Here is a 16,123-nt window from a genome sequence, read left to right on the forward strand (position 1 = left end):
ACAGTGACGTCATAAAGTTTTGTCGTTTTCCGATATGGACCGTTTCTGATGACGCTGAGCATGAAACTCGACTGTAAATGAACTAGACAGCACCTGCTGTCATCCTAAAATATATTACTACACTTCCATCTAGTTTCTGACCAATAATCGGCCCTTTATATTCGGTCCCATATGTCTGATGTATCGTGAGGAATATGAGAGTCGCAAATCTATAATTTCACTTATGACGTCACTGTGACGTCATTTCAAATGGGATCGACACCAAATTTGGACGCAACCTCGGCTAGGTATTCAGGAAGATGTGTGCAAAGTTTCGTTTCTCTATCTCTTCGCGTTGCGACGATATCGTCGCAGAAGTAAAGGGGGGGGGCAACTTTATGCCCCCCCCAGCGGCCGGCGGGTGGCGCGGAGGCCCAGCGGCCGCCGGGTTAAGGTCCTACGTCATTGGTTGACAGGTCAATATAACTCAAAAGTCGGGGAATCGGGGCCTGTTAGAGCTTCGTAAAGTGAAGCTGTTATAGAGTTTTGCGGGGTGCTGATCACGAAATTCAAGTTAGTTTTAATCACAGATGATGTTTTCGTGCATTTAGGCCAGGTCGGGTCAGGTCAGGTCAGGTCACATGTTACGAGTGAACCAAAACTACTTCTTAAATGTTCAAACGGTTTCTAAATGCGAAATCAACTCCAAAATCTACCCTAGAAACATGTAGAACTCGAAAGAGTGAACAAAGGTCATCAAAGGTCAGTGACCTGACTGATCTTCACGTGACCTTGATACCCACTAGAATCCATGCGATCAACATCCTTTCACATGTTTGATCGCTTAAAGCCACAAAAAGACAATAAAACGCGTTCTACTCGAAATACGCCAAAACGCGATTCCGGCCAAACATGGTCTCGGAAAACAGGTCACAGGTCAAAGGTCTTTTGAGTTAGGGTCATGCAAATTATAGGGTAGGCGTAATATTGAATAACTCGAGGATACTGAAAGTTTCGCCGCAATCAGCCGCTTTTTGCGCGAGTTATTTGCGAAAAACTGAGGGTAGGAGGTCTGTTCGACACCCTCCTACAAGTGCGAAGGTTAAGGTCAGGCCGTTGACCAATGGCGTCAAAAGTGAACCTCTGTATACAGAGGTTTTGGGGCCTTATAAGGCCCCAAAATGTCGCGACGTCGCAGCACCCTTCGTGCCAGGGGACTTTTCAACGGGGAATGAAGCTTATATGATCTAGTACTATCTCCCAGAGGCCTCACAACTTGTATGTAGCTATCTCGTATTTTTCTTAAGAGTCACCTGAAGTCAGGTCGGTCACGCAACCTCACGATTATTAGGTAATCAATTGGGAAATATGAAAACTGTTATTTTGGCGCCGGGAGCCATCTAAAGCTGTCTCAAGCGCATGAATTCGCGATTTTATACAATTTTTGCAAGCCCCAGCATTCACTTTTCCATTCTTAAAGTTAGGCGACTTCATTTATGACGTCACTAAGGTCACAGGAGATTTCACCAAAAAGTCCCGATCAAATTGAGCTAGCGAGTCGGGAAGCCACCAGTGGACTTGTAAGGACCTACCGCATCGAAGAAGCGATATGACCTCCTTGAGTCAGCCTCGTGGCCTGAGTGGCTCTGCCCTGACATGACCTGAGGTAAACACCTTAAATTGACCTCAACAAAAACAAAGCGTAAACTATTCGACGCGTTTGAGCATGCAAAACTCTTGACTCTGTAACCACTTAAGGTGAAACTGTTTACCAAAAACCGATCCCGCGACTTGAAGCACTTATACTGACCTCAGAGTTTATCGGTGGACCTGAGACATTCAACTCGGGTACCAGTTACTGCATCTCATACGACGCACGCGCTCAGTTTTATCCGCAAGGCGCTAGCTCAATTAGGGGCAAAAAGACGGAGAGGGGTCGTAATCGCCCCCCCCCCCCTCGGCCGGGGTATATGCAGAAAACCCAAAATTCCGTTGAAGGTTAAGCACTGAAGTGATATATTATGATGCGAGAAGGTATAGGCAAAAACAAGTATGCACACGAGCGGATGTGAATTAAACTGTGTTTGAGGTATGCCTTTTTTATTACGCATTCGATTTGCTTTAGTTATTGGTAAGAACAGATACAACCAAGAAGAGCGCCCCTGAAGAAAAGGTGGCGCACCGGACGGGTGCGATTTTAAGGTCCAAGGTCAGTCGGGGACCTTTAAGTTCGGATCAAGCGCTGCATGTTAGGGTTAAAACTTAATAAAAAAAAATGGGAGCAAACAAGCATCCCGATTTTGGCAGCATCGTCATGCTTTGTCACGGCACTCATCCACTCCCTCGGCCGAAATATTAGTTCCTTTTTGTATGAGTTCTGGCATAATCCCGCGCTGCATGTTGTTTGCCATGAAAAAAGCATGTTCAGCTACGTTCTACGCAGTACGCACTAACCTAACCAACATCCCATCATCCACCACTAGCCACCATCCCGTTCTGTGATCCGTTCCACCCCACACGAATCAGCCGAGATACTAGTCAGTCGGGCTAGCGCTATCCTCCCCTCCCTTCCTGACTCCACAGCGCTAAAACCCAGAGCCGAGACTTCCCGAGCGCGACCTCTGACCCCACGCGGTCCGAAGGGTCGGCCGATGCCTAAGGGCGCGCCGCGCGCCGGCCACCCGGATAGCCTCTGCCGAGTCTCCCTTCCATACACCGTTTACTACGCGCTCGATTCATTCATGATTCTGTGTTTCCGCGTCCCTCTCGCTAGGTGGCACCATGGATGTCATAGGCGATCCCAGGAAGATTGCGGCCAGAATACCCCAAACGGCAGAAAATGAGGTTTTTGGTGGATATCTCGGAAAGTATTTGGCATACAACGATGAAATTTCACAGTCTCGTGGTAAATGTGCATACACATAATCCGGGTTGATACTTATGCATTTAAACATTATATAGGACCAGATATGTCCGAAAAAGCAAAACCAACAAGACTTTTACTGGAGAGCCGTACATATAATCTGTCTAATTTTCGGTGAAGTTTTTACGAACTTATTTGACACAATTACGTGGCGACTGGCGATAAATACTTCAAAACAATTTTTAAAGTCAGGTCAAAGGTCAGGTCCCCACAGATCTTTAAAGGTAAAATTTAGCCCAGTTCAATAATTTTGTTAACTGCCAACGGCTTACTCGGGAACCAAATCGCATTCGATAGCCCATTTACAGACCTTTATGAGTATTGTCCTCAGATTTGACATCAGGTCAACGGTTTAGCTTCCAGAGGGCAAAAACTAAAAATAGCCGTTTTCACGAAACATGTTTTTCGGCAATAACGTTTGACTCAAGAAAGCCACATTACTTTTGAAAGCATCGTGTTCCTTTCGTCGAGACGCGTCGAATGAACTATTTGTTGACCTTGAAAGGCCATTTTGAAAATCTGACCTAAGGTCAAGGTCATGACTTGACCGGAAAGGGTCATGTTGCATATCAGTCGATCTGTATTGTCGAGCTGAACATATCTGACGTGTTGTCACCGCTCTAGCACGTCTCTATCAAAAGTTATAGCCAAAAACTGCTGGTGACCGTTCATGATCTGATATGACTTTAGGGGCACACAGAGGGGTTACATGTGCATTTTTCCGATTCAGTGTGTCATGTTTACCTATGAACCGATGTTTGAGAGCGTTCTGAGAAGCGCATTTCAATTTCCTTCCATTGGCTTATTTATAATGGAGAGGTCGCAAAATTGACCTGACCTTAGGTCACAGATATACAAAAAATCCGAGATATACATTTTATAAATACTGTTACTAATATCAATCTCTGAAAGTTTCAAAGTGATCGCTCGGTAGGTGTAGCTATAGCGAGCCTTTGAACTTTTTCTGAGGTAAGGTCACTTGACGTGATCTGGTGACCTGACCTTGAACGACCCGGGTCTGAAATTTTCACATGTGCGGAAATTATGTATGAACAGGTATAGCAAAAACGGCGGCGCTGTGCGCCGCGGTTTTTGAGATATGCGCGAAAAAACTGGGGGGGGGGGCGTAAACCTCCCCCAGCCCAGCAGTTAACAGTATTAGCCCAGGTATTAACACGCTAGACCTGCTAAAATACAGGCGGTAGGTATGACAGCTTCAGCTTACATCATACCCTCTGCGCAAGTTTAATCTCAAAACTATCTACCGATTGTGGAATACACAAGACTATGTTAGCAGTCGATTGGAAAAAAACACAGAGGCGCGATGCTCCACTCTTTCGACTATCATCAGGTACATCAATTGTCCACCTGGTGAAGCAAACAATTTTTGTTACCAAATAAATAAATAAATAAATTTAGATTTGTTTTTCTATTGCCATGAAACTGAGTGGAAAATGACAATACTGATTTCAATGTTAGGTGAGAGGAATCGTGCGTCTCGTTGTTATGCCTGCTGGGTAACTACTACATATATAGCAAAGCCTTCAAGGTAGATTGTGTTGTAAAGAAAATCTAGCTACTACACACTGGGACGGACCCTGTACCTTTATCCCGCGCGAGGCTGGGGAGAGGGGTGTTTGAACGTTTCTTATAGGTATCTTGGTCTGAACACCCCGCCCCCTTGAGGTTTTCGCAGATATTTCAGTGCGGGGTTTTCCGTAGATGTTGTAAAAATTTCGCACCCAAGTCGCTTTAAAGGGACCCTCCCACCTTCAAAAAAGTTAATGAACTGGCATGAAAGTGATGTCCCTTGGTTCAGAAAGAGCGAAAACGAATATCTACCAAATTTCACCGAAAAATATTCACTGGTTTTCAAGATATTAGGCTTTTACTTTTGTTTACTTTTTGGGATCTCCCCTGTTACTAGCGACTTTATTTGGAAGCAATAATTTGGCAGCCCTAAAGTGCGGCAGACGTTGCGCGCAAAGCAGCGTATACCACCACGTGTTAACGATGGTTTTAGTCTAAGATTTAAAAATCGTTAGATCTCCGCTGACGTCACAAATTCTAAGGGGGCATTCCAATGCATTAGCCCCTTAGAATCCGAAAACTGCAAGTTTGAAATTCCATATCTTCGAATTAAAGCATTTTTCGATGTTGTGAGTGTCCAAACCGGTATTTGCAGGTCATGGCCACCAATTTGGCTATCTCAACTCAAAACTAATGTTAAGGTGGGAGGGTCCCTTTAAGGGAACCTCCCACCTTAATGCTATCGCATGCTTTTGATCCTCCAGGCTCCAATTCTGGAAAAAGTTAATGAATTGACATGAAAGTGATGTCGCTCAGTTCATAAAGAGCGAAAACGAATATCTACCAACTTTCATCGAACAATATTCACCGGTTTTCAAGATATTACACTTTTACTTTTGTTTACTTTTTGGATCTCCGCTGTTCCTAGCGACTTTATTTGAAAGTGCGGCACATGTTGCGCGCAAAGCAGCATAAACGCAACCGAAGTCGTGACGTCACGATAAGTGGCTGGGGCATAATCAGCTGACGGCCCCGTGCTAAAGCAATGGGGCAATATTTTGCCGATCTTTCCCAAGAAAACTGGACCTAGTTAGATAGTTTTAGTAGCTGAATTTAGGACAACGATGTATGATCTATTTTTCTATGAAAAAATATTGCAAATTCTAACAACGCAAAGCACAAAATTTCGTGAAAACCTAATTGGCGGCGAAGTTGACGCAGAAATACAAAACATTTTATATCAAGAGGTTTAAAATAATGGATTTAAAATAAAAAAGATTTTCAAAATAACTTATATGGTGAATTTTCTCCTTTGCTTTTTACAAATAAAAAATATTTATCCAGCTCAAACTCAAATATGTCAAACCTTACGCATCAAAATCCTCCCGACGCGATCACAGTTCGCATCTCAAGGTCATGTATTTTGTGCGTCAAGTTCGCCGCCCGTAACAATTTCGCGAAATTCGGTCCTTTCCGCTTTGAAATATAGCATTTTTTGGGCGTAGAAAAATAGAATATACTCAGTTTACCTAGAAACTGGCCCCCAAACTATCTAACTAGGTCCAGTTTGTTCTAAAAATGCTGATAAAATTTCGTCCCATTGCTTTAACACAGGGCCGTCAGCTGATTATGCCCCAGCCACTAGTCATGACGTCACACTTCGGTTGCGTATACCACCGCGTGCTACCAAACGTTTTAGTAAAAGATTTAAAATCGTTAGATCTGCGCTGACGTCACACATTCAGAGGGGGCATTCTAATGCATTAGCCCCTCTGAATCCAAGTACTGCAACTTTGAAATAAGATATTTTCGATTTGAGGCATTTCTCGATCTTGTGAGTGCTCAAACCGGTAAGTGCAAAAGCCAGGGAACCCATTTTGGCTATCTCAACTAAAAACTTATGTTAAGGTGAGATGGCCATTAGGTCAGTCAAGTGACCTCACCTCATAGAAAAGCATGAATGCTTGTCATAGCCACACCGACTGGACGATCACCTTTACACTTTCAGCGATTGATAAGAGTAACAATATGCAATTGTATAACATGTATATCTAAGAATTTCTATATTGGTGACCAAATGTCAAGTCAATTTTGCGCCCTCTCCATTATACTGCCGTGCCTTTTGTCATCAAGCTGAAGAATATAATGCCAAGAAAATAGTGCCGGTTTTACGTTAGGTCAGAAGTTATTACGTCAGGCCAGAGGTCACCCGAACATGATCGTTTTGTCTTTGCACGGCAATAAAAGCCAATGGGAAAGAATTGAAAGGCGTCCGTTTCGGACGAACGCCATTCTTAACACTCCAAAAACATCAAAATATAGTTTGACTGGCCACACTGACAAGGAAAATTGCACATGCAACCCCTCCTTCTGTCCTCGAGGTCATCTCAGGTCATGAAAGGTTCTTATCAGTTTTTTTTTTGGCACTAGCTTTTGACAGACATGTTAGAGCGATGAAAACACCTTAAATGTGTCCAGATCGACCATACGAAATGACTGGCATGCTACATGACCTTTTCGGTCAGGTCATGACCTTGAGGGACCCTCCCACCTTAACATTAGATTTGAGTTGAAATAGCCAAAATGGGGTCCCTGGCTCACAATTACCGGTTTCGGCACTTACAACATCGAGAAATGCCTTAAATCGGAAATATTGAATTTCAAAATTGCAGCATTTTGATTCAGAGGGGCTAATGCATAGGTATACCCCTCTGAATGTGTGACGTCAGCGCAGATATCTAACGATTTTTAATGTTTGACTAAAACGTTTTGTAGCACGCGGTGGTATATGCTGCTTAGCGCGCAACAAATGCCGCACTTTCAAATAAAGTCGCTAGGAACAGCGGAGATCCCAAAAAGTAAACAAAAGTAAAAGTCTAATATCTTGAAAACCGGTGAATATTTTTCGATGAAATTTGGTAGATATTCGTTTTTGCTCTTTCTGAACCGAGCGACATCACTTTCATGCCAATTCATTAACTTTTTTGAAGGTGGGAGGGTCCCTTTAAGTCAATTGTTGAAAATGATCTTTCAATGTCAACATATATTTCATTCGACGCGTCTCGACGAGAGGAACACGACGCTGGCAAAATGAATGCCGTACTCTAAGTCAAATCTTATTTTTTTAAAACCTTTTTTGTAACATGGCTACTTTTAGAGTTTTTGCCCTCTGGAGGCTAAGCCGTTGGTCCTTATGTCAAATCTGACAGCTGACTCCAAAAAGGGCGTTGAGAGGGCTATTGAATGCACTGTAACTCTATTGGTTCCCGAGTTATGCGCAGGTTTTTCGAAAAATGGTGACCGAAGTACTTTTGTCAATGATTTTGATGTTTTTTTCTCTTTTGATTACCGCTTAACACGTGTCGTTACGTGGCCCAGGAGCCGAGTTAGACGGGGGCTGTTCAGACCCCCCCCCCGCCCGGCGAGGTTGGCGACGAGCACCAGCCCAGCGGGTTATGAAGTCCTCCAGTCTCACTTAAGATCTTTCAGACACTGAGACAGAAAAGATACATCTTGCAAATGACCTTTAAGAGCCCTATCAGTTTACTAAATAAGCAGTAGGTAACTATGCATTATCTTATATCTTAGCTTAGACCCATGGGTTGTAATTAGTCAACACCTTTCAATCTTATGCTGTGCAGTGTGAAATGAGATTCTAAATCGCTACCTAGTACCACTACCAATAGACATCGATCTAAAACAGGCACCACACTCTCCAAATCACTGGGCCACCCAGAAGTGTGGAAACTACTTAAGCAACTGTCTTCCATTCTAGTTCGCGATTCCCATCAAACCACAGGACCCGACCATATAACAACAGTATAGTGTCCTCCTTGGCAAAACACAGATGGTCTGGTCTGAGCTCTAGCCCCAGCTACAAATTACTAAAGGTCTGAGGGAATATCAGATGATGATGCCTGTGATCAGACACTTATGACCATTGACCACTAGAACTTTTGTCAACTGCAAGTCATACACCAAGACAGATTTAAGACATGCTGACATAATGATACAAAAATCAATCTTCTGCTATAAACATTCACATGAGTTATAGAATCAGACATCTCAGGTGAACCCAGGTGAGCTGCACTTGACTCAGACTATTTAAACATGGTGAGGGAAAATGGGAATAGGGTGTAATGAGTAATGACCACCAGACCACCTACCAAAAAAGGTAAATAAAAATGTAACTAACAGATAGAATGGCACAACAAAAGCTATGAAGCTCTCATGCTGTCATTTAAAGCTATATACCATGGTTAAGAGAGCAAAAAAGTAATATCTACCAAATTTGACTGAAAAATATTCACCAGTTTTTTAGATATTAGACTTTTATTTTTGTTTATTTTTTGGGGGTACTGTCTCTATGACATCACTTGGAAGCAATAATTTGGTATTTTAAATGTGTGACATATGTTGCACACAAAACCGCATACATCACCAGAATTTACCAAAGTTCTAATATGACTTAAAGATTGCTAGACCTGAGCTGACAGCACAAAGTCAGAGAGGCAGAGGCATCCAAATACATTAACTTCTCTGAATCTAAGTGTTGCAACTTTGAAATAAATTATTTTTAATCTAAGGCATTTCTTAATGTTGAGTGACAAAACCAGTGATTTTGAGCAAGAGACTTAAATTCAGCAATATCAAATCAAATGTAATATTAGATCTGATTGAGGATCAGCTATATCACATAATCTGTCTATATCAATAACACAAAGAAAAAGCTCGGAAGGATCAGCCAAGGAATAGGTAATAGGAATTTTAAACTTACAGCAAAAAATGCTGGCACCTTGCTCAATTCAAACTTGCAGTCTCCTGAGTAACAAAAAAGTGCTAAAAAGCAGGCCGATTGCGTAACATGCGCCATTGCCGGATACTTGAGTAGAGTACTTGAGTAGAGACCCATTGTATCACATCAGCGTATATCCCAATCCAGATTCCATCATACATATTCAAACATAAAAATCACAGCATAAAAACAAACATCCAGAGCACAGTAAACATAACTCACCTGCAAAAGGTGCTTTTCTATCGTCTGGACGATCACCGGCGCATTTGCCTCATTTTCTTCAGCGAGGAGGGTAAGCATGTTGATCAGGGGCTTACAATTGACTGAAAGATCTTTAAGAGAAGAAAGGTATTCTTTTTCCACTTCTTCAGCCATGGTCTTCTTAGAAGACGCTTCCGAAACAAATTAACAAGGGAAAAGAAAACCTGGCATATGGAGAGCTGGAGCCGACCCGACCTACGAATCAGTCGATAAGGACTATGTCAATGTATTCATTTCTGGCAGTTAAAGGAAAGGTAAGGAAACTTAAATTCGTGGTTTTGATAGAACGGACACAGGATATTCACTCTTAAATAATCATAAGATACCACAACACCGGAAATACACCACGGCGACACGTATCAGCTCCCCGTCGTTTACGCCACAGCGCACGCGCAAAGAATGAGCGCCCTCTATTTCACAACTTTGAAATTGAGTACTTATCCCACCTCTATCACTTTCACATTCATCCAAATCTTTTCACCGTTGCAATCAAAATAATTGATTTGTATTGTTTAACTCCAATAATCAAAGAGCAATTGATGGAAAAAAAAAAACCAAATTTTCACAATCGGTGCCTTAGAAGCGCAGGTGTTGCTATAAATACTTAGTTTTCCCAGCACTACTCTATTCAAGTACCACTACTCTGTCGCATAGAAGCATTCCGTTACTATTTTTTTGGTGTTGGTACAAAGGTGAACTCACTTTGTAGTTTTTAATCAATAAAACGGCAGTTTACAGTAAATTCATTTCGCGCTGTATATCTTTCTCACCAGAAACGCTTCGCGTCCAACGCCGTATACAGGCTTGTGGCGATCGTCAATCCACCAAAACTCTCATTCGGCCATGCTTATGCTGCCAGTGCAAAACACATTCCGAAAAAAATGCATCCAGTATCCATTGCAATCAACACGTGCGAGTGTATGCCTAACTTAACCCTAGTAATCAATGGTCCTAGAGTGGAAGGGGGTCGGCTCAAGGCCGATGCTTTCCCAAGAACATCTTGTACAGCATGCCTACATAATGCCCTCATGGCTATCCGCCCCCTTCCATGGGCGTTGATTCTCTTATTTTTTTTCCGTAGATTTTCCCTGCTCAAGGTGCTGCGTGGATAAACATGCAGCAGTGTTGGAGCAGGGGCCATCTAAACTGACACATGACACCAAAGCGAGCTTTCAGTCCCCCCCCCCCCCCCCCCGAGGATTTTGGTTGTGAAATGTGATTGTCCACTGATCGTACGGCGATTATCTCCATCAAACAACGTGCACAGTTTAATATGTATATGCATGGAAATGAATGAGCGTGGTTAGATGAGTATGGCTAAATGCAGCCGACAGTGGGGACACAGCACGGGTGGCTGCGCTGCCACTGCCCGGCCAATTGAGTTCATGGTTACGACGGAAAGCGTCCCGCACAGAGCGGCCCACATATTGATACCGCAGCGTCGAGCTGGTCCCGACCTCGACCGGCCCGCAGCTGCCCTTCAACGCACCACGTGCAGCAGCTCTCATCTCAAACACATCGCCCCCCTCCAACTGCCCCCCCCCCCACATTCGCAACAGGACGTTCGCAAAAGCAAGTCAACCAAACAAATGGCAAATATAACATGGTAACCTATAACTGAGGCGAGTGGCCGATGTCCCCTGACTCTACACACATAAATTACTAGTCATACGGATGCACATACCCCAGCGGTGGTGTCCGGCTAACTCGCTAATGTCTTTGAATGCTTTTGAAGGATGACTGCGACTCTCGTACACTCTGTTTCGGGAGTTCACTGAACACTGTGGGGAGGAATGCATTACCCTCCGACTGGACCACGAGTCCCGATCACACTCGGCCATTAATACTCGCCGACCGGCTCACGGCGGCCCTCGTGGACACGTACCAATAGGTCGGCGTACACTACACACACACACACACACACCCGCCCCGAGGAGCCGCACCTCGGGACGCCTCGCGCCATGAAAGCACCAAAAGCTAGTATCAAAACGTCCCGCGCACGCGCGTGCCTCCACACCATCACAGGTACGCCGATGACTACATGAGAAAGCAGGCTCCAGGTGCGCGCGGCGCGGCGCGGCGGCTGCCGGGCCGTGCCGGGCCGTTATGGAACGTTTGGCTGGTCGGTAATACTGGTGGCGGCGGCCGTCCGCGGGCTCGGCGGTCCCGCGGCCGGCGGCGGCCGCTGTCACACGCAGTCGGCGCGCAGGTACGACTCGCGGCCGTCCGGCGGCGCGCGCAGGCTGCCGTTGCGCCGCGCCAGCGTGCCGGGCCGCAGCAGCGACTCGGCCTCCGACTGGACGCTGGGCGTGGGCGAGACGGCCGGCCGGGCCAGGCCCTCCACGGAGTGGTACAGCGCCGTGTAGTCGTCCTGTCAGGGGAGGGGGGGGGGGGTCAGACACTAGTATTAACAAACAAATCGAGACTGGAGAGCTCAGTCACACGAAGTCACTACGTCCTGTCATCGCTGGTCACCGGTCAATCGTATGACTTCTCCCTTCACCAACCGCAGATATATATGTCGCACACCACCGGCCGGAGCCGTGCACCGGCCGGAGCCGTGCACGGTGCGACCAGTCACCCCAGCACACCCCTCACCTGTGTCTGCCAGACGCCGGGCCGCCGCATGTGGTACAGCTTGGCGCACATGTACACGTCCACGGCGCCGTCGTCGCGCAGCTGTTTGGAGAGGGTGGTGAGGCAGCAGAAGGTGGCCGCCTCGGTGCCGCCGTACCTGGACGTGACAGGCGCGGAGGGACACACCGTCAGATCGCTGAGTAGAGAGACGCGGAGAGCTCTCCAAGGCATAAGGACACTTACCTTTTAAAATTGAATCTATTGGAACAGATATCAAACACTGTATGCTGTCCCGTAAAAAAAAAAAACTTGACTAGACGCAGCATGAGACAAAACAGTTCATCCAGGACGTCGGGTTTGATTTTCGCTCCACAATTAAACCAAACACTGTTAAAAGTGTACACAGGTATGGGTGTAAACTGCAAATAAATAGCAATAAACGCCGACTCTGTTCAGACACGCATCCTGTCTGATGCCGCTGACGTTCTGTTAGCGGCGCTGGCGCGGCGCCCCTCACCTGTCGACCACCAGCAGCGGCCCGTCCTGGTATTTGAGAGTGGCGCGCTGCACCCGGTCTATGAGCCGGTGCGCCGGCTCGGAGACGTGCGGCCAGCCGGGACAGCCGAGCACCCGCACCGACACCTGGTAGTCGTCCTGCGTGGACTGCAGCTGCAGCTCGACCGTGTAGCCGACCGCTGACGGCCGATGCTCCACCAGACGCACCCGGAAACTCTCACTGTCAATGTCCTCGTGCAGCGTCGGCCAGAACGGCGGGTACTCCTGCGTACAGGGGGCGGGGGGGGGGGGGGGCATAGATCAGCCTGTTGGAGACATCCGGAGGCATTCAAATCCAATGAGTATCTCGGCATACACCAACAGCTGCTCCTGGTCAACCACTGACCAGTTTACTAAATTACGGGCTGCATAAAATATTAGCAGCCTGGGCCTTGAACACTCATCAGGCAATCGGCGGACTGAATCAGTCCATATTGGCCTGCCACTCAGTGACTGTAGGCAGTAGCTCACTGTGAGCAGTGCGGACTCTCACTACGCTCTCACTAAGCGCGCTCTCACCTCGTCGTCGGCGGGTGTGAGCACCACCACGGTCTGCACGTTGTGGTCCCACACCATCCGCCAAAAGTCCTCCACCGTGTGCGTCAGCGGGTGCTGCGTGATGATAAACTCACGCAGCCGCTCGTAGCCTGAGGGCGCGCGGACACGGTGTGACTTAACCGGTAATGACCCGACTAACGTGCAATGTCGGTGGTACCCTGTCCGTAGTTCCGCGTTTAAGCGCACATGATGCGTTCTCTGGCACTGAGATTTCCAGACTGATGCTAAAGATATCGCAAAGAAAATGGAATGAAGACGATTGACATTGGAAACATAAGCTTCTAGCTGGAATTAATAATGAGTTCATTTGAAACAAACCGACAAAGACTTCAGTCGCTATCATACAAATGGCGACTGGATATTGTGTGCGCCGCGCGCCCTATAGGGATCCACACAGGCCGGATCCAGAAACGGCTACTTTCGGGGTCCGGGCCGCAACGCTCTCCCTCTGTGGGCAGCGAGCCCCGTGCCCCACACTCCCGGACTCCCGGCGGGAGCTCCTCCGCCCCGTCCCGGACCTATGAGCGCCGTGGCGTTGATGTAGTCGCTGCCCTCGACGCCGGGTCGCGGCGACAGGTGGACGCGCCACCGCTCGGACGGCACAAACTGCCGGCTGCGGTTCTTGGCCTGGTTGTAGGAGGCCAGCGCGGCGGCCAGCTCGTACTCGTCCGCCTGGTACTGCGTTATCAGCTGCCGGAGCGGGACGGAGACGGTTAGGGACCGGCGGGGTGAGAAAATCCTCCTAATGATGCTTGCTGTATTAGCTGAGCGGCAAGTCTTTCACCTACGCTGGGTAGGTTAAATAAAAAAAAAGATCGAAAGCGCAAACGTGACCAGACCAACGCCAAGAAGTCGCACCATACACTGGCATCGCCAAGACAGCAGTCCTGCTTTACAAGTGTAACAACAGAGACCCCAGTCGGTGAACTGAACACTTGAGTCGTCTCGTTCAGGAGGCGTCACTGAAAGCATCACCTTCCCCGGGGTCCGCCGGTTGACCTACCAGGCCCTCCCCTGTCTGTCGAGCGTGTGGCACAGCTAGACGGACACGTGTGTTCCCCTCCCGGCCTCACCTGGTACTGTCTGTCCAGCGTGTGGCACGGGTAGACGGACACGTCTGTTCCCCTTCCTCACCTGATACTGTCTGTCGAGTGTGTGGCACGGGCAGACGCTGTCCCCCCCCCCCCCCCTCACCTGATACTGTCTGTCTAGCGTGTGGCACGGATAGACGGACACGTCTGTTCCCCTTCCTCACCTGATACTGTCTGTCGAGTGTGTGGCACGGGTAGACGGACACGTCTTCCCCCCCCCCCCTCACATGATACTGTCTGTCGAGTGTGTGACACGGGTAGACGGACACGTCTGTTCCCCTCCCTCACCTGATACTGTCTGTCGAGTGTGTGGCACGGGCAGACGCTGTCCCCCCCCCCCCTCACCTGATACTGTCTGTCGAGTGTGTGGCACGGGTAGACGGACACGTCTGTTCCCCTGCCCTCACCTGATACTGTCTGTCCAGCGTGTGGCACGGGTAGACGGACACGTCCGCGGACCGCAGCCGCTCCAGGTACTCCGGCAGCCGCTCGGCGCGGACCTCCGTGTCCCCGGAGTCGAGCGCCTCCAGCAGCGCGTCGTGGATGAACACATACTGGTCCTCGGTCTGCACCAGGAAGTTGCGCTGCGTGCGGATGTGTTTGAGGAAGCCGAACACGTTGACGGAGCCCCGCTGCTGCAGCATGTTCATCATGGCGTCCAGCACGATGTAGGTGCCCGTCCGGCCCACGCCGGCGCTGAGAGGAGGAGGGGGGGGGGGGGTCAGCTCGGGGGAGAGGTGTCAGCTCAGGGGGCTGAATCGAGAGGGGTCGGAGAGCATCTGCGGAGCTGCCTGGGTCGCGGGATTCGGCTTAGGACCAGTCTGGCAATGGCAGACCAATCCCTAGCGCCGGATGTTCCGGACTACTAATTTACATCTCTAATAGAAGCCCGCAGAAGCCGTCAGTGCCCGGCCACTTATCCACTTAGCCCCATTAGGACTAGTTCCGACCAATAACGGTATCAATGGCCGACAGAGCTGCAGAAACTGCCGTACGGTCTGTCCACAGCAACCGGCTCAAATCCGCTCTAACACATTCTTAGGCCACGTCTGAGCCGTCTTTTAACTTCAATTTTAACCTTAAACTGACCTGGTCATGACCCAGTACCAGCCCGGGCCCCTTGACTGAAGTGCAGTGGATCAGGATGGGCCCGGCGCCGTCCCGTGTCTCTCAGTGCCCCTAACTGACCTGCAGTGGACCAGAATGGGCCCGGCGCCGTCGCCGTTGGCGGCCGCCGACTTTCTGACGAAGCTGAGGATGGGCAGCGGGTGGTCGGGCACGCCGTGGTCCGGCCAGTTGGTGTAGTGGTACTGGTACACGGTGCGCTCCACGGGACGACCCTTCTGCGGACGGCGGCGGCGGACGGCGGTTAGAGGGGGCGTGACTGGGAGGTCAGTGTGATTAAACTGACCAATGGTGGCAGGGTATTATTGTCAGCATCCGACCATCGGGGCAGAGCAACCAATGTTTCTAGAGTTATCGTACCCTAAAGGAAGTCCCACCACCACCATTGAGTTAGGGCATGTAACGTACGTACGCTCCGCTAACGAAAGCGTAATGATGTCACCCTCTCATTTGCTCCATCCATACGAACGGTTAGGAATGCACCTTGACAACATCAGACCAAGCACAAGCCCGATATCAACGGGTTTTGCCATGTCTACAGTAATTACTCACTTCAGGGCAGTAGAACCATTTTACAGCGCAATAAACCACAATCTACACCAAACATGAGCAGACATTCTAACCATAAACGGCCGGCCCCGCACGGAGGCGCGCCCCGCGGCGTTTACGCCGGTCCGTCCGCTAGGTCTGCCGCCGCCCGCCGCAGCCCCAGCGTCCGCTGCCGGTCAG

General features: G+C 48.4%; 2 protein-coding genes across 5 annotated transcripts in view; both read right to left on the reverse strand.

The window, feature by feature from the left end:
- The window catches only part of LOC122387355 (pre-mRNA cleavage complex 2 protein Pcf11-like), a 33,547-nt gene extending 23,658 nt beyond the window's left edge, over positions 1-9,889 (reverse strand). The window contains exon 1 of the mRNA XM_043377464.1: positions 9,450-9,889. Coding sequence (XP_043233399.1) covers positions 9,450-9,602 — 153 coding nt within the window. The 5' untranslated portion in view covers positions 9,603-9,889. The remainder of the gene's footprint in view (positions 1-9,449) is intronic.
- An 861-nt stretch (positions 9,890-10,750) lies between these two features.
- LOC122387379 (tyrosine-protein phosphatase 99A-like) overlaps positions 10,751-16,123 on the reverse strand; it is a 30,876-nt gene continuing 25,503 nt past the window's right edge. For all 4 annotated transcript variants that reach the window (XM_043377527.1, XM_043377530.1, XM_043377529.1 and 1 more), the window contains 7 exons: positions 15,458-15,612; positions 14,677-14,965; positions 13,697-13,868; positions 13,140-13,267; positions 12,583-12,845; positions 12,087-12,222; positions 10,751-11,859 (listed from right to left, as the gene is read on the reverse strand). In XM_043377527.1, coding sequence (XP_043233462.1) covers positions 11,677-11,859; positions 12,087-12,222; positions 12,583-12,845; positions 13,140-13,267; positions 13,697-13,868; positions 14,677-14,965; positions 15,458-15,612 — 1,326 coding nt within the window. In that variant the 3' untranslated portion in view covers positions 10,751-11,676. The remainder of the gene's footprint in view (positions 11,860-12,086; positions 12,223-12,582; positions 12,846-13,139; positions 13,268-13,696; positions 13,869-14,676; positions 14,966-15,457; positions 15,613-16,123) is intronic.

Source organism: Amphibalanus amphitrite, unplaced genomic scaffold (assembly GCF_019059575.1).
Source record: "Amphibalanus amphitrite isolate SeventyFive unplaced genomic scaffold, NRLGWU_Aamphi_draft 000284F_arrow, whole genome shotgun sequence".
Lineage (NCBI taxonomy): Eukaryota > Metazoa > Arthropoda > Thecostraca > Balanomorpha > Balanidae > Amphibalanus > Amphibalanus amphitrite.